This window comes from Eschrichtius robustus, chromosome 9 (genome assembly GCF_028021215.1).
Source record: "Eschrichtius robustus isolate mEscRob2 chromosome 9, mEscRob2.pri, whole genome shotgun sequence".
Lineage (NCBI taxonomy): Eukaryota > Metazoa > Chordata > Mammalia > Artiodactyla > Eschrichtiidae > Eschrichtius > Eschrichtius robustus.
In genome coordinates, this window is record NC_090832.1 from 68,412,743 (window position 1) to 68,431,612 (window position 18,870).

The window sequence follows — 18,870 nt, forward strand, 5'->3', positions numbered from 1 at the left end:
TTGTTGTGTTGCTTTTTTAAATTCCAATCTCATTTGGGAGTGTTTTTTTAAACACACTACTTTTATTTGGATTAATCAACTGTGACTTGAAGAAAGAAGAGGTAGTGGAATTACTTTTTATCACTTACGTTCTAAATTTAGAGCACTGCATAAATTTCTATTTAAGGTATGGTTATACTTATTAAAAATAAAGGAACAAACCAATCCAAGCTTCCTCTCTTCCTCTGAAGGGAAAATTGGAAAGAAATAAAAAAAACAAAAGAGTAATGCTAGCGTTTATGTGGCATAGCTCTCATGTACATTATGTGTGTGGATATATATACACAGATAACATACACATTATTGTTATTTTGGCCTTTTTCCGTATTTCTCAAATTTAACTTAATTAGCACACAGTACTTTGTTAATGGAAAAATAAAGGAAAAAGTAAACCTAACAGAAAAGTACAAATCCAATGTAAAAAACATTAAGTGGGATAGAAAGCTATCAGAACAATTTGGCAGTAGCTAATAAATTTTAAATTGTGTGTGTTCTTTGACCTAGGAATTCCATGTTTTCTTGTACAAATGCTAATAAGGGTCCAAGATAATAAGTATGTGTATAAGGGAGTGTGTTTATACAAGGATGCTCACTACAGCATTATTTATACTGGTGAAAATTGTGAATTATTTAAATTATGATACTACTCATGCAGAGCAATACTATAATTAAACACAATGAGATAGGTTTATAAGTATCAACATGGAAATATATCTAGGAGACATTTTTTAACATAAATAAAAAAGCAGATGGCAAAACAGTTTGTCAAGCATAATCCCTTTTTGTTGAAAAAGATAACGGGAGGCCGGTATTGGTATACCCCATCTATATTTCTGAGTACCTGTTGGTGTGCTTATGGATAAAAGTATGTGCCAGAACATCACCAGTGGTAATTTCTTTGGGAGTTTTGGAGGATGGTGGTGCCGGAGGAACTTACTCTTTCTGTTTTGCTTAGAAATTTTTAAATGAGATTTTATTACTTTTTTTTTTCTTTTGTTTTTTAATGTTTACTTTTTAAAAAATTAATTAATTAATTAATTTATTGGCTGTGTTGGGTCTTCATTTCCGTGCAAAGGCCTTCTCCAGTTGCGGCGAGCGGGGGCCACTCTTCATCGCAATGCGCGGGCCTCTCACTGCTGCGGCCTCTCTTTTTGCGGAGCACAGGCTCCAGAAGCGCAGGCTCAGTAGCTGTGGCTCACGGGCCCAGTTGCTCCACGGCGTGTGGGATCTTCCCAGACCAGGGCTCGAACCCGTGTCCCCCGCATTGGCAGGCAGATTCTCAACCACTGCGCCACCAGGGAAGCCCCGGAGATTTTATTACTTCTGTATCTCAAAAAAAGAACTTTAAAAATTCAGCTATAATGAAACAGATAACAATGTGAATCTTTTGCCCCAAATATAGTGTAGATTATGTAGGAATATACAGTTTAAGGAAAAGTGAAGAAAATTACATTCACTGGCGAGGGATAAATTAGGAGTTTGGGATTAACAGACACACACTACTGTATATAAAATAGGTAAACAACAAGGACCGACGGTATACCACAGGGAACTATATTAAATATCTTGTAATAACCTATAATGGAAAAGAATCTGAAAAAGTGTGTGTGTATGTGTGTATATAACTGAATCACTTTGCTGTACACCCGAAACTAACACAAAATTGTAAATCAACTATACTTCAATAAAAAAATAAAAAGGAAAGTAGTAGGGGGAAAATTTACAGTCACAGTTGGGTATGAGAGATCAAAGTGACAAAACAGATATTAAATTTATGGGCAATATAATAAGACTGATGAATTTTCTTTTACCCTACAGAGAATGCATAGTCTTTTTTAATATATATGGATTAAAAAAAAAAAAATTCAGGGAAATTCCCTGGCAGTCCAGTGGTTAGGACTCTGTGCTTCCACTGCAGGTGGCCCAGGTTCAATCCCTGGTCAGGAGACTAAGATCCCACAAGCTGCACGTCTTGGCAAAAAAACAAACAAACGATTCTCATGGAGAAAACCTCAACAAAATTCTATATTCTCTAACAAAAAATGTAATAAAACTGGAAATTAATTACAGAAATGTTAAAGCAAGTCACAAATTATGTGTATTTTCTCTCCCCAGAGATAAGTTTATACCATTAATCTTGGCATTTATATATTCTATTTAGAGCTGAATAAACATTAGTAATGTTACAGTGTGCATTTATGTTTCTATAATGCTTTTTGATATAGGCAGAAGATACATTTCAGAAGGGTCAAGAAAAGGATAAAGAGGATCCTGACTCAAACTCAGACATTAAGGGCGAGGATAATGCCATTGAGATGTCAGAAGACTTTGATGGGAAAATGCATGACGGGGAGCTTGAAGAACAAGGTTTGAGATTATCTGTCACTTCATTCTTATTCTTGAAAAATAAATATTTTATACAGGAAATTACATATTTCCAATAAGGAGCCTATTATACTCTTTTGGAACAAGTTGGTTACTCTGCATAACTGCAGGTGGAAACATCAGTATATGCCTGTGCCATCCCCGCCTCCAGTCAGAAGTCTCTAGTCCATGTTGGAGATTCTGCTCTGAGTAAGCGGAGACGCTGACTCTGGTGCTCTGGCTGCCTCGTGTGCCAGATCAGTGACTGCGTAGTGTCCTTCAGGGGAAATCCAGAAGAGCAAGGAGATGATCCCTAGCAGAGCTTGGCTCTCAGCTCAAGTTAAATTGTTCTGGGAGGTTTTTTTTTAATATATATTTTTTTCTAATTACAAAATTAGTAGACATTTGTTGTAGATGATTTGGAACAAAAATGCAGAAACCAAATCGATACTCTTTAGGCCTGCCACCCAAATCACTTAATCAATTTTGGGTTATTTCCATTTCTTGCATGTATATATATAGACGCAGAGACCATAAGTGGTTCTATAGTCTGCTTTTTTCATTTAACTTATGAACATTACATGTCATTGAAAATTATTTGATAATAAGATTTCTTACAGCACATTATCATGTGTCGTGTTTGAACCACAATTCAACTATTGCCCTCAATTTCTGTCCAAAGCTTAATTTGAAATACAGTGTCTTACTTTAAGTGAATGCCTTGCAGAAATGATACCTGACCTCAGAGCAGAAGAATGTATGCATGCCTAAGTAGCATTTAAGGGTATAACCTTTGTCAAAGTACACCTTGAACGAAGACAAAGGCAAGAAAATTCTGGTTAATTGAGCTAGACACATGATTTGACATGTTGGGTAAAATCATTGACATAGAGTATGTTGGAGATGGGGAGGAACCTTGGAAATTTCATAGTCCAGCCTCATCATTTCCCAGGTAAGAAACCAAAACCCAGTGAGGTTGCTGAAGTCCCATAATGAACATTCTCCCAGCACCAGAACTAGACATCCTGACAGCTGTTCCACCACCCTCCTTACAGTCCGTCGACATAACACATCACAGACCTCCTTCCTCCTCCAAACAGTCTGCAAAACACAGTAGGACTGCTTCAGGAGATCTAAAGCATCTCCTCTAGGGTGTTCTGTAGAAACAGGCAGTAAATCCCAGGTAGGACCCTTGCCCGGCCCTTGCCTCTCCTACATACACAGGAACAGATCAATTTGGGGATCTGCCAAACTAAGCTCAGCGCCTTCTTCCCTTTCAGAAGAGGATGATGAGAAATCAGATAGTGAGGGTGGAGACCTGGATAAACAGATGGGCGATCTGAATGGTGAGGAAGCTGACAAACTAGATGAGAGGCTTTGGGGTGATGACGACGGTGAGGAAGATGAGGAGGAAGAAGACAGTAAGACTGAAGAAACAGGACCAGGAATGGATGAGGTAATTAAAAGATTCCCTCCATCACATAGTCCCTAGGTTGAGAGGAGGCAGTCTTCCTCCCAAATACCACTCCCTACTGTTCACTGCTCGTCCTTTTCTGTCTTGGTTTTTCTTCTTCTGTTTCTTCCATCTCTGTTTCTTCTTTTTCTTCTGCTATCTAGGTTATCGAATGTCTTCACGGCTAAAAGAGTAGCCTGACCAGCACGTTCATGACAACTCCCCACCCCTGCTATTCACACACCTGCCCTCACTGCTGCCATCCGGGCAGACCTGCACGTTCCCTCCAGGATGACATATGCCCTGTCGGCTGGATGTTTCCATAGGGTTGGCCCAGTATGTGTCTAAGAGCTGCGTTAGGTAGGGTCAACTTACGTGAAAGCAGTTTTTCAGATTGAGAGCGAGGATTTTTGTGTTTTTTCTTCCTCTCATATTTAGGAAGATCCTGAACTTGTTGCTAAAGATGACAACTTGGATGCTGGGAAGTCAAACAGAGATAAAACCCAGCAAGATAAGAAGGAAGAAAAGGAAGAAGCAGAAGCTGATGATGGGCAAGGCCAAGATAAAATTAATGAACAAATAGACGAGGTAATGAGGATTCAAAACCAACCTGCTCTCCTGACTCAAGGCCAGGCCACTGCAGCGCACAGCTCCTGGGGTGTCTCAGGACATTTTTTTCCTGCTTATCATTTGTTTTCCCATAGCCTCATAAGGGAATGTGTAACAGAGCCTCTTAACCGGACATAAAATATCTAACTATTGGTTACCGATGAGGTGGTCTTCATGCTGTTTGGACTCACGCTGTAGTTTGGAAGCTAAAACCTGTGGTCCTTTTCTAGATTTCTTCCCATAAATTTCCGTGTCCTCTTTGAGATGAAGTAACGCAGCACCTCTTATCAGTGGAGAATGCGCACTGAAAGTGAAACTTGAAATTCCAACATGAAAATTCAAAAAATATTGGTAAAATTCTAATGTGTGCTGGTAATTTTGGGGAAGAGACACTGTATTCTCTCAGCATAACTACAGTTGACCCTTGAGCAATGTAGGCGTTGGGGGCACTGACCATCTGCAGGGTTGGAAATCTGTGTGTAACTTTACAGCCGGCCCTCTACATCCGCGGGTCCCACCAGCCACGGATCTGTGTGGCACTGTAGCACGTATTTATTGAAAAAAAAGGTGCATAAGTGGTCCATGTAAGTGGACCCACACAGTTCAGACCTGTGTTGTTCAAGAGTCAACTGTGCTTTGAGCTGATTATATGAATGCTACACTTTTTTAAAGTTCATTTTTATTTTTTCTTCCTGTTCTCTCCGTTGTCCAAAGAGGGAGTATGATGAGAACGAGGTGGACCCTTACCATGGCAATCAGGAAAAGCTGCCCGAACCTGAGGCCTTGGACCTTCCAGATGACTTGAACCTAGACAGTGAAGACAAGGATGGTGATGGGGACACAGACCACGAAGACGGAGAAGGTGTGTCTTTCGAAACCTAAAGAGCCCGTTGGAAGTCATTGAAACTGAGCAGTAACCGATTTCTCTTCAGGCCAGTGTCATGGCCAGGTCATTGTCGTGTCTGGTCAGCACAATTCCAGTTTGATAAAATTCCTCGCTTTTTCTTTGTTGTGTTTCTCCTCTAGGTAGACCTAAAGCTTGTAAACCGGCAGGTCTCTGTCACTCCTGTCATCTCCTATCCTGTGTTTCAGTGCTGCTGTCCCAGGTGGTGCTGTCACACACAGCTCCATCGCCCCACAGTGTCACCACGTGCCCCGTCTCATGGGTTGATGTAAACACCGTGCAGTCCGGGTGGAGCCAGGCCTCGCATGGAGCCCAGTCACAGCTTTCCTGGGAAAGTTGTTGATGGTTGTGCATATGTTGTGTGTTTAGTCTGAAATATGAAATCATCATGGGGAGTGAAATGGAATAATCCCAAAAGAAATCACTTGGCATGGCAGTATTCTAGCGCCTCTGTCACCCACTTTTCAATCCGAGTGTGACTCCTTAGGGGTGCTGTCTAGTATCAGAAGCTTGTGTACGCGGTGCCGCTGAAATAGAGAGCCCCCGTCGTGGTGGGTAACCAGATGAAAGGTGGCGCCAGCCAAGCTCAGCTTCTTAGTGAATCAGTTATATATGTAGAAAGCTATTAAAAACACTGTATTGGAAAAAAAAGAGCAAGTTACAAAAGAATTAACGAGAGGTACCATTTAGGTGAAAATTTAATATAAGAACCAGTACTATATATTGTGTATGGATACATCAAATGTACGAACACATAGAAAGGAATAATATACAGTAACTTCAGGTTATGAGCTCTGAGGAAGTAGGAAGGGCAAAGGCATCCAGAATCCAGACAGCTGTGTCCAGAACCATTTATTTCTTAAAAACAAGTGACAAGTTTGATACATTTGTGGCAACACGTTAACATCTGTTAAATCTAGGAGGTGAGTATATGGCTCATAAATTTAAATGCATTTCTCACGTTTAAGGTATTTGGTAATTTGTGCTTAGAACAGTCTCCGCTCTGTGAATATCTAGTTTACTTTTTTTTTTAATAAATATTTTTATTTTTTGGCTGTGTTGGGCCTTTGTTGCTGTGCGCGGGCTTTCTCTGGTTGCGGTGAGCGGGGGCTACTCTTTGTTGCGCTGCACAGGCTTCTCATTGCGGTGGCTTCTCTTGTTGCGGAGCACGGGCTCTAGGCACGTGGACTTCAGGAGTTGTGGCACGTGGGCTCAGTAGTTGTGGCTCGCGGGCTCTAGAGCGCAGGCTCAGTAGTTGTGGTGCACGGGCTTAGTTGCTCTGTGGCATGTGGGATCTTCCCGGACCAGGGCTCGAACCCGTGTCCCCTGCATTGGCAGGCGGATTCTTAACCACTGCGCCACCCGGGAAGCCCTCTAGTTTACTTTTTAAATGTAGTATAAGCTGCTGCTGCTAAGGCAGTTCCATTAACTTACAATTTTGGAATCTTACTTCAACCTTAAATTCAACAACCAAGCATAAAATTAAAATCCACTGAGAATCTAATAAGCCATTTGCCCTAGAAAAATATCCAGGCTTGTTTTAAGCTATTGTGTACATAAACTAAGAAGCAATTACTATTAAAAAATTTTTTTTAAAGTTTTATACAGAAAAAAAAAAAAGTTTTATACAGTTCTTTCCATTTACAGTTACTACAAAACATTGGCTCTATTCCCCATGTTGTATAATACATCCTTGAGCCTGTCTTACACCTGATAGTTTGTACCTCCCACTCTCCCACCCCCAACACACACACAGACACAGACACACACACACACACACACACACACACACACACGTAACCACTAGTTCGCTCTGTGAGTCTGAAGAAGCAATTATTTCAAAGAATTATTTGCTAACAAAATAACTGATTTCTGAAGTGCCCAAAGTATAGAAAAGCTCTTTTAAATAAACAAAATGTTTAAATAAGATTGTTCCCATTTGAATATATGTTGTATTTTCTGTATATGGTAAAGAATGATGTCTACCAATTATTCCCAGTGATAATTGAAAATTAGACTGGCATTTCCTATCTGTTCTAAAATATTCCTATTGTTGTGGTGGCTTTTAGGATTTTTCAGTGGATTACTTATTCTTTAATGAATTGCACCATCTAAACAGTTGTATGCAATATGTAAGTACGGTTAAGAGCAGACGTAGGCAAAATTTTTCTGTGAAGGGTCGGTCAGATAATAAACATACAGTCTTTGCAGGTCATAAGCTGCAACAGAGTCGCAAATACTCAGTTCTGCTCTTATAGTGTGAAAGTAGCCGTAGGTAATACAGAATGGATGGGGTAAAGACATAGGTAAACGGTTGGTGCAGCTGTGTTCCTATAAAACTTTTGGAGAAATTTGCAGAAATATATGGATGGCCAGATTTGGCCCAAGGACCATAGTTTGCCAACTCCTGGTTCGAGAATAATAATAAGACACTTGTGTAACTACATCCCATCTTAAGAAATCACATTGTTTGGTTTTTAAATTCTGAGTTCCTTCTTTTGGTTTCATCTGTCCAGAAGAGAATCCTTTGGAAATTAAAGAGAAACCAATGGATACTGTAGAAGCAGGTCATGAAGCCGAAGACATAAACGAAGAGATTGAGGCTGACCAGAATGAAGGTCAGGGTCAGCACGAGCCTGAGGGAGGCTCCAGTGAAGAGGACCAGGAGGAGGGGGAGGAAGAGATGGACACAGGAGCTGACGACCAAGACAAGGATGTTGCCCAGCATCCTGAAGAGAACACAGAGGAGGAGCAGCAGTCTTTGGAGGACGAGGACGCCAGTGAGGAAAGTGCAGAGAAGGACGTCCCTGTCGACCAGGGTCCCCAGCCTCAGGTATCATGGCGGGTCTGGCTTGTCTTCGATTAAAAATAATGATGATGAGAAAAAATTAACCTTCTTCCCACTGGAATCTCTCTTAGGCTACTTTGCCAAGCAGCTTTATGTTTCTGTTTAAGACCCGCTTTGGCTGATCCCCTCCCTGCAGACTCCCCTTGGTGAGGGGGGCCCCCCACCTCATCTTCTTCCTCCAGAGCAGTTAATGCTGTGTTTGATTTCCCTGCAGATGCAGGAAAAAGAAGAAGGGGAGAACTCTGACACAGAGCAGCAGGTGCCAGAGGCTACGGAGAGGAAAGAGCACGACTCCTGCGGGCAGACGGGCTTGGAGAGCGTGCAGAGCGAGCAGGCCGTGGAGCTGGCGGGGGCCGCGCCCGAGAAGGAGCTGGGGAAGGAGGTGAAGGGCCCTCTCTGCCTCGCCAGCTGCCCCTTGGGAGGGCCTCTTCTCTCTGTCCGAAACCATGTTCTATTTAGCAGTAGTTGGTTCGTGTGTGATGTTTTTTTGTGGTTGACATCCAAAATATCATCTCCTGTTCATTAAGAAAGTGGTCGTACACCTATTTTTATATGCCTCCTGGAACAAATCCCAGAATACTTTTACACACTTTCAGTTAAGTGATGTGCATAATGAGAAAAAGTTATTAGAGTGTAGTTCTCTGTGGGAGAATCAAGTTCAAATTATATTTTAGAAAGCTCCTAAGGAAAGAAGGGTTGAATTGAGACTTCATGCAGTGGTATGGCTCTAGTGTCTAGTAGTGCTTCCCTTTTCCTTGCTGTTCACCAAGCTTCTAAACATTTTAATTTCAAATGGAAAGTACCTCTTCATTCCTTGACATAGGGTGATGTGTCTTTTGTGGCCCAGTTGGGGCACTGGCAGCCTGGAAGGAGCCCTGGAAGTTGGAGGGCCTGCTACTCAGAGGTTTCTCTGGACAACTCCCTTGGCCTCTCTGCACCCCTGCTTTCTCAGCAGTAATTACAACGGTTTATATTTCTCATCCCCCTTCCAAACCATTTACTGAGCACCCATTAGGCGCTGAGCATTTCATTACTTTAGCAAGTCTTCATAGTGGCCCTATAAGATAGGTATTATTGTTCTTTGTATGTTCTCCATTTTAGTTTTTATTTTTTAAGAAGAACATTTTTCTTTTATTTTTGGCTGCGTTGGGTCTTCGTTGCTGTGCACAGGCTTTCTCTAGTTGCGGCGAGCAGGGGCTACTCTTCATTGTGTGTGTGCTTCTCATTGCAGTGGCTTCTCTTGTTGTGGCGCACAGGCCTCAGTAGTTGTGGCTCTTGGGCTCTAGAGCTCAGGCTCAGTAGTTGTGGCGCATGGGCTTAGTTGCTCTGTGGCATGTGGGATCTTCCTGGACCAGGGCTTGAACCCGTGTCCCCTGCATTGGCAGGTGGATTCTTAACCACTGAGCCACCAGGGAAGTCCTGTGTTCTCCATTTTATATCTGAGTTAAATAAGCCCCAGTAAAGTTACATGACAATCTCCAGAGTACCCAGCTGGTTGGTGATGAAGCCTGGTTTCAAATCGAGGTCTGTCCCGCCTTCAAAGTAAGCCATTACCTCCCGTAGACAAGGAACTAATGAAGTCCTGCAAGAGGGTAACAGACTCAGGTCTAGATGCTCTCGTTTCTGCCCACAGGCCAAGCCTTAGTCATGGGTGAGTTCCAGAGCAGACAGGCAGGTATGGTCACAGTTGTCCCTTGGGGTCCAAGAAGGATTTATTCTAAGACCCCCCTGGATACCCAAATCCGAGGCTGCTCAAGTCCCTTATGTAAACTGGCACAGTGCAGTGGGCCCTCCGTGTCCCCGGATATGGAGTGCCAACTGCATGTGACTATGAGATGAGAATGGTGAGAGGAGTTGTGCACAGTGCAGTTGATAACCAGATGCTTGCACAACTTCCTCCACCTCATTCTTTGTGGCTTGGATTTCACAGGAACACGGCAATGGAGCTGCGGATGCAAACCAGGCAGAAGGCCATGAATCCAACTTCATCGCCCGGTTGGCCTCTAAGAAAAACACCAGGAAAAACACACAGGTCTCTATCACTCTTCACCTAAACTTAGGTGAAGGCTGCATGTAAAATGATGTGCTAAATGTAATGGTTTAAAAAAAAAAAAAACACCAAATTCCCAGCCTTTGCTGTCTCACCATGATGTCAGCCTTGGCGAGCAGACCAGGACTGTGGGGCTTTCCCAGCTGGGGCTTGTTCCCTGTGTGGGGACAGACACACACACAACACGTGCGCGCGCACGCACCCTTATCCTGTTCAGTTCTCATGGAGCCTAAAAACCAGCTGTTGTGTTGTGGCCGAGGACTAACCAGTCTCACTCTGTTCACTGTCCATTCTCTGTTGTGTTTTATTTTTAAATTTTTTAAAATTTAATTTAATTTGTTTATTTATTTCGGCTGCACTGCATGGCTTGCGGGATCTTATTTCCCCAACCAGGGACTGAACCCGGGCCCCAGCAGTGAAAGCGACGAGTCCTAACCACTGGACTGGCAGGGAATTCCCTCTTTTGTGTTTTAAAAATAAGGTTTTTTTAAAATGGGGTATTATTCATGCATGTGATACAAAATTAGTAGATAGAAACCAATCCCCTAAAAAGCTTCCATTTTATTCCTGTCTTCAAGCCACCCAAGGGACTATCCTCAGAGCATATTGGTGCTGCCAGTCTTGTCTTCTTTCTAAGAGACTTTCTGCATATGTAGTATATATGTATGGATGTTTGTGTGTGTGCACCTCCCTGTGTGAGAGTGTTTCTCTGCCTCTTTGCCTTTATTTCAGGTATAGAAGTATATCATAGAGATTGCTCCGTATATGTATTTAGAGATCTTCCTATTAACAGCTTCACTGAAATCCACTCGTGTATGGTACACCTAATTAACTTAATCAGCCCCCTGAGGATAAACATTATGATTATTTTTACTCTTTTTGCCATTACAGACAAGGTTCTGATGAATTTCCTCATATTTCCCGCAGAGTTTTAAGAGGAAACCTGGGCAGGCCGACAACGAACGCTCCATGGGTGACCACAACGAGCGTGTGCACAAGAGGCTGAGGACTGTGGACACGGACAGCCACACCGAGCAGGGCCCGGCCCAGGCCCAGGCAGACGACGCAGAAGCATTTGAGCACATTAAACAGGGTAGCGAGCCCTATGATGTACAGACCTACGGTACGACGCAGGGAAGGCTTCTCCTTTGCTCACTGAGCTCTGTGAGCGCTTATACTGTGTGCCCGCCAGGTGTTCTTAAAAGTCATCTTAGGAGGGAGGGGAAATGGCTTTTTAAACTAGTTTTCTTCTAATAAGAACTGTGCAGAAATACAATTTGTTTTTGATATAAAGGTGTCTGTAGCCAAGTGCAGGGTTTCAGTGCTCAGGGTTCTGGGTCTAGTGTAAGCCTTTTAAATATCTTTGGTAATGGTTGGCCGTATCCAAACCCAGCACTGATCTCAGGGATTCTGAGTAGTGGACATTTCTTCATAATCACCAGGCAATGGTAGGAGCTGTGAACTTGAAATATGTGTTTCAAGAAAGGAGAGAGGACTTCCCTGGTTGGCACAGTACTTCCCTGGTTGGCACAGTGGTTGAGAATCTGCCTACCAACGCAGGGGCACGGGTTCGAGGCCTGGTCCGGGAAGATCCCACATGCCACGGAGCAACTAACCCCGTGCGCCACAGCTACTGAGCCTGTGCTCTAGAGCCCGCGAGCCACAACTACTGAAGCCCGCGCGCCTAGAACCTGTGCTCCACAATAAGGGAAGCCACCACAATGAGAAGCACATGCACCGTTACAAAGAGTAGTCCCCGCTCACCACAACTAGAGAAAGCCCGCATGCAGCAATGAAGACCCACCACAGCCATAAATAAATAAACAAACAAACAAGGAGAAAAAAGATCTCAGCATAGAAAGGGAGTAGTCAGTCGTCACTCAGTCTCCGCTTCAAGTTCTCTTGGTAACTTTTCACTGTTTCGTTCCTAATATGTAAGCTGGTGTTAATAATATGTACTGTGAGGATGGTACAAAAAGACTGCTCTGCTGTGGGTTACTCTTTCCTCTCCCTGTCCCCACTTCTAAGAAAAATGAAGCAATACCAGTGATGGCTGCCATGCACGGAGCTTTTACCTTGTGCCCAGCACCATTCTGAGCCTTTGCGGCATGATCATGGAGTTCCTCTAACAGTCTTTACGAGCTGGGATTTCTCCATTTTATAGATCAGCACACTGAGGCCGAAGATGTTTAAGAACTTGTCCAAGATCACGATGCTGGGATTCCCATGCTGATCTTTCTGTGCCCCGTGTTGTTATACTTTATCACTACAGTTTTTCCACCCGTAACTTGGCAATGAGGATAATTCCATTAGCTGCTCTGAGTCATGTGCCTGGCATGTTTATTCTGGTTCAATCTCTGGTCTGCTATAGCAATAAAAACCCAGCTAAACATTCAACTCTATGGTCACATGTATAGTTACACTATATCCTTGAAGCTTCTGGCCGGGGGGCGGGAGGGGGGAGTGTTAAGTACTTACATCAGTAGGTCACAGACAAGCCAGGTACTGTGTCCAAGCCACATAACCAGTCAGTGGCAGACTCTTGGAAACTACGAATGACCAAAAGCACACCCACTCGTGATGCCTTTGTTCTGCAAAGAGCTAACCTTTTCATGTGTGTGCACTTTGTTGGCAGATGTGGCTAGCACGGAGCAGCAGCAATCCGCAAAGGACTCCAACAAGGCTCCGGAGGAGGAGGAGATCGAGGATACCTCCATGGACGCGGAGGAGCCCGAGGAGCTCAGAGCAGTAGACACAGAGCAGCTGAAGCCAGAGGAGGTCACGTCGGGAAGCACAGCCGGGCCAGGTGAGTCCTGCAGTGAACACCCCCTCCTGCCTGAGCTCTCGGACTCAGAGAAGCCATTTCTCTGGTACTGTAGTCGCGTTTGGTCAGTTCCTTCCCCATCCTAACCCATGGCTTAGATATTCATTTGCCCATAATAATTCCCCTATACATATTTCATTTGGGAGTAGGAAGGTGGAAGGTGTTACAGGACGCTGTCCTTCACGGAGACCCTTGAAACTTGAGTTTCAGACAAAATCCCAGCCGTCTTTTTTATTTCTTTATTTTATTTATTTTTAAAATGTATGTATTTATTTATTTATTTATTTATGTCTGCGTTGGGTCTTCATTGCTGTGCGTGGGCTTTCTCTAGCTGCAGCGAGTGGGGGCTACTCTTTTGTTGTGGTGCACGGGCTTCTCTTGTTGCGGAGCACAGGCTCTAGAGCGCGGCTCAGTAGTTGTGGCACACAGGCTTAGTTGCTCCGTGGCATGTGGGGTCTTCCCAGACCAGGGCTCGAACCCGTGTCCCCTGCATTGGCAGGCGGATTCTTAACCACTGCACCACCAGCGAAGCCCAACCCAGCAGTCTTTTTTAAATATGTAGAAGAAAACAGAATAGTACACATACTCCAGTATGACCAGAAGATATATTCTTTTTTTTTCTTTCTTTTTTTTATTATTTATTTATTTGGTTGCACCGGGTCTTAGTTGTGGCAGGTGGGCTCCTTAGTTGCGGCTCACCGGCTCCTTAGTTGTGGCACGCATCTGGGATCGAGTTCCCTGACCAGGGATCGAACCCGGGCCCCCTGCATTGGGAACGCGGAGTATTATCCACTGTGCCACCAAGGAAGTCCCCCAGAAGATATATTCTTGATTATTAGAGAAACAATATTTTAAATTATATGAAAATATACTATATTTAAACATTTTATTTAAAGAAATGTTTAAAGAAATAGAATAGGGGAAATGCATGTTGAGAAGGTAACAAAACTTCTTACATACAGTTCCATTTCATAGCTGACCAAGTGCTATTACAAGGCTGTTTTGTTTTTTTTTTTAAATTCATTCAACACATGAAAAAATAGCTTTATCAGCCATGGTATAAGTGCTAATTCAAAAGAACTTGCTAAATTCAAAAATTTTCCTTCTGCGTTCGTCTTCTCAGGGGTGTTAGAACTGCTGACTGCCCGGCTGTTACAGGACAGTGGGAACGGCTCAGCTCTGTGATTAGACCTTCCTAGATCCAAATCCAGACTTTCTCTTACTTACTTACTTTATAGGTTGAGGCAAATTATTTGTCTTCTTTGTCTCAGCTTCCTCATTTATAAAATGGAGCTATGATGCTATTTTAGTTTTTGGTTCTGTCAAAGTTCTGCATGCACATAGTTTATTTATTTATTTGCATGAACGTAGTCTAATGGATCACACGGTTCTATGAGGCTTGTCAGGGTAGAACAGTCTCCCCCCACTTCCGCCTCCCAGAACAGCCGCCTTCCATATCAGGGTGGGGAGAGGGGGAGGTTAAGGGAGTGAGAATTGGCAGACTGTCTCAGAGAGAAAGGACACGTGGAGCCGAGGTGTTAATGTGCCGGGGAGTGAATGAGTGAAGTCTGAGTAATTGTTAGGATTGACCACGTGACTGTGAAGGCTGAGTCTTCATGTTGACATTATGGTGTGAGAACAGGCTTTGAAGAGATGGAGATGGAGACCCAAACTGTTAACACAGAGGAAGACCAAGACCCCAGGACAGACACATCCCACAGGGAGACAGAGAATGAGAAACCAGAGAGAAGCCGAGATTCGACCATTCATACAGCCCATCAGTACCTTGTGGACACGATTTTCCAGGTACTAAAACTTTCACAAATTACTACTTCAATAAGTTGACAAAACATAATTATAAGTTGCTTTTAAACAACTTAAGACATGTTTGTCTTAAGAACTTTATATAGCATCTGGTTGTTTTGGGGTATCATATCCTTATCAGTCTTTTAAGGAGTACTGTTGGTACGACATGTGTTCTCTGAGCAGATAACACACTTCTAACGGTTAATCCCAGGGTCACCGTGGATGGTCTGTGTCCTGACCTCGCCACGATGGTGGGTCTTGTCCTCGGACCTCTGGCTCTCACATCTACTCCTCTCACATCCACCAGCCTTGTGTGAGGAGCCTGCAGGACAGTTAAGTTTATGTTGGTTAAGTAGTAAGAATCGTTGACTTAATGCCTGCATTTAGGAAGAGTCAATTAACTGAGTTGTTTTCCCTAATTCTTTGACTTAATGATGGTCTAGATTAATTAAAGAATATTTCCATTATTGATATCTTCCTGGGTATTTTGTTTGTTTTACTGGGATGGATTCATTAAATGTTAAAATTTCCTTTATCCATTTTGCCTCTACATAATGGGAAGGAGAAGAAGAATGGTTGTCTGGCGTCTTAATTGTGCCATTAAATTTGCTCAAGTTTTGCATCTCAGGGGGAGTTCATACTGCAGGGAAGAAGGCAACCAGGTATAGTGAGTTGGTGATTCCAACCTGGGTCTCCTCTATCCGTGGCTTTTCCCTCTTAGCCCTTCTTAAAAGATGTCAATGAACTAAGACAGGAGCTGGAGAGACAGCTGGAAACATGGCAGCCACACGAATCTGGAACCCCAGAAGAAGTAAGTCACTGGTCTTTTTATAAAATATCTTGACTTTTGTTTTTTAAGATACAGGAAACTTAATAGGTTCTTAACTCCGATTACCTTGGTCAAAGCGACCGAGTATATGGAGAATATAATTATAATTCTGAAGCCTACATCTATCCATTGTTTTCTGCCTGCTTTGCCACTAGATCTGTAGCTTAATTAAAACGGAGAGAAACTGGTGTGTTTAATTCTTTAACTTCCATTGCTCAATCTGTAATGGATGTAATAGATGTGACAGTGGTTGAAACATGGGGCAAAAGTCTATACTGTGTCACTCTCTGAATAGGCCACCTGGAACATTGCCAGCTGATACAATATGGCAGTGTAGATTAACCAGATGTTTCCTTTTCAATGACCTTGCATCCTAAATTTACTAAATACACATATTTTAATTTTGTATCTCTTATCATTATTCTCACCACATGTATGTATTGACTGCTCTGCCATAATTGGCAAAAAAAAAAAAACTAACCATGGAGCTTTGTATTCAGGAAATAAGCACACTGCTGAGTGTTACTTGAGAGGTTTGCACTCGTCACTTTTGTTTTTGAAACATGAGCCTGAGAGACCATGATTAAGTGGCTGGATCTCCTGGCACCAAAATTACCCATCACAACTCCCTCTCCACGTGAAGGGTACACATTATATACTCCTCATAGGTGATGTGAATAAGGGATTGATTTGGTCATGAATTCCAATATTTTATTACCTTACTTTCTCATTGGAACTGCGAGTTGTGGCTTTGGCGGAAGAGGAGACATTTTTTTTATTTTTAATTAATTAATTTATTATTTTTAATTATTTTATTATTTTTATTTTTAAAAAATTTTATTTAATTTTGGCTGCATTGGGTCTCCATTGCTGGGCGCGGGCTCTCTCTAGTTGCAGCGAGCAGGGGCTACTACTCTTTGTTGCAGTGCGCGGGCTTCTCATTGTGGTGGCTTCTCTTGTTGTGGAGCACGGGCTCTAGGTGCGCGGGCTTCAGTAGTTGTGGCTCTCGGGCTCAGTAGTTGTGGCTCGCGGGCTCTAGAGCGCAGGCTCAGTAGTTGTGGCTCACGGGCTTAGTTGCTCCGCGGCATGTGGGATCTTCCCGGACCAGGGTTTGAACCCGTGTCCCCAGCACTGGCAGGCAGACTGACTCTTAACCACTGCACCACCAGGGAAGCCCAGGAGGAGACATTTTAAACCAGGTGAATCAGAGAGCAGCTTGACAAGAGAAGCAGGTTGTTTTCTACTGCTTTGCTTCAGGCCTTCATCTTGCTGTAATGACTTTGGTTGGCTCCAGCCTTCTAAGGGTAACTTACACGTTGTTGCTGTTGTCACAGGAGAAGGCAGCAGTGGAGATGTGGCAGAGTTACCTGCTCTTAACTGCACCTCTTTCACAACAGCTGTGTGAACAGCTTCGTCTCATATTAGAGCCTACCCAGGCCGCCAAGCTGAAGTAAGTCTTCTCCATTGGATGCACTCATGGTGCCCTGGAAAGATGGCAGTGTCATCTTTTCTGCTGAGCTTAGCACGTTAACAGCTATGGTGCTGGCGTCTAGGTTGCCACTTCTGCTGCACAGGCTCTAGTATGGCGTTCCTTACCTCGTTGCCATTTTATCATCTCTACCACAGAAGTTTCTGTGAAGTTCAGTATGAATGCACTTTCTGTGACTAGTTAATTAATACCTGATGGGAAAATTGGCTGAGCCTTGGGTGTGTGTGCTGCTCACCTTCTACATGTTGGGTCACTCACTTGCTGCATGCATCACTCACCTAGATCTTTCCAAAGATGTGTCCAGAAGCATAGTTTCAGAACACAAAAGAGAATCCAAGACTTAATATTCAATGCAAACATGTTTTTTCTTTTCAAAAAGTGTTTTAAATTTTCTAAAAGGACCCAATTATTCTTGCCACATACATATCCAGTTTTTCTGGCTGCTGATCAAGAAGATCCCAGCCCTTAATAATCTCAATGGACAGTAACACTTCATTGTGCCAGGTTACTGGTTATTTGGTATAACTGGTTATAAGTTATAAGTTATTATTGCTGTGATTTTATCCTTAATCTTGCTCCTGTTTGGTTAAATTTAACAGAGGAGACTATCGAACTGGGAAGCGACTGAACATGCGGAAGGTCATTCCATACATTGCCAGTCAGTTTCGGAAAGACAAGATTTGGCTTCGAAGGACCAAGCCCAGTAAACGCCAGTATCAGATTTGTTTGGCTGTCGATGACTCTTCTAGCATGGTAGACAACCATACCAAACAGGTAAGGAGGAGAAGTGTAGTGGCAGTTTGATGGGCCACCTGAATGTTTTAAATATGTTCTGGCTAAAAAACACTTTGAAATACCAGTTAGTTTGTTCTGAGAATATGAGACCATATTTGAGAAGATCTAAGATTTAAAAAGAGTTCAAAGGGGCAATTTCAGGACGTCTCAAAAAATTTTGGTGTCCTACTGCTGTAGGTCGTTTAGATTGTTGTGTTTCTTAGCCTTGCCGTGCTATTGTCTCGTTGCAGAGTAAGTAAATTTGTCAGTGTTTACTTTCCACAGAATGAATGTACTATATTCTTTAAGACCATGCACAACGTAATATCTGAACATCCCTGATTTTTTAAGAAGATGTCTTCAGTACACGTTCCTTTACGTCTGTGTAGAGTTAGTGTTCTATCAGTAGTAACAAGGCTTAGGAGCCTGGGTGGAGTTACAACCCACCCCTCCCCGTCAGGGACGTGGAGAGTCGGGGGGTCTTTGCAGTGATGCTGTTGCCCAGCACAAGTCAGCGAGCAGCCTGAAGTCTGTGCACAGGCTCTGCTGGAAAAAGTGTAACCTCTGCACCTGTGTTCAGGTCTCACCTCCCCACTTAGTACCGCATGACTTTGGGCAGTTCATTTTATGTCTGTCAGTTTTACCTTCTGAAAAAATGATTATAACAATACTTACCTCAAACTCAGAGTTGTTATGAAGACTAAGTGGAATCATGTATGCAGAGCACTCAGTTTAGCACCTGGCACTTGATAACATGTTCAATAGATGTTAGTTGCTACAAGTATCGTCATCTTTTTAACTGAATTTAAATTCTAAAACTATACTGTCATTTATGCATAGATTAGAATAAATTGGTTTTTAAGATCTTTTACCCATGAGAG

At 42.9% G+C, this 18,870-nt stretch overlaps 1 protein-coding gene across 2 annotated transcripts in view; it reads left to right on the plus strand.

The window, feature by feature from the left end:
• The window catches only part of MDN1 (midasin AAA ATPase 1), a 156,733-nt gene that overhangs the window by 132,320 nt on the left and 5,543 nt on the right, over nt 1-18,870 (plus strand). The window contains exons 85-97 of one of the 2 annotated variants that reach the window (XM_068551457.1): nt 2,265-2,406; nt 3,684-3,859; nt 4,295-4,444; nt 5,180-5,327; nt 7,886-8,202; nt 8,432-8,599; nt 10,148-10,249; nt 11,195-11,390; nt 12,903-13,073; nt 14,734-14,897; nt 15,619-15,708; nt 17,061-17,176; nt 17,815-17,989. In XM_068551457.1, the coding sequence (XP_068407558.1) occupies nt 2,265-2,406; nt 3,684-3,859; nt 4,295-4,444; nt 5,180-5,327; nt 7,886-8,202; nt 8,432-8,599; nt 10,148-10,249; nt 11,195-11,390; nt 12,903-13,073; nt 14,734-14,897; nt 15,619-15,708; nt 17,061-17,176; nt 17,815-17,989 (2,115 nt within the window). The other variant, XM_068551458.1, reaches the window with a different exon arrangement.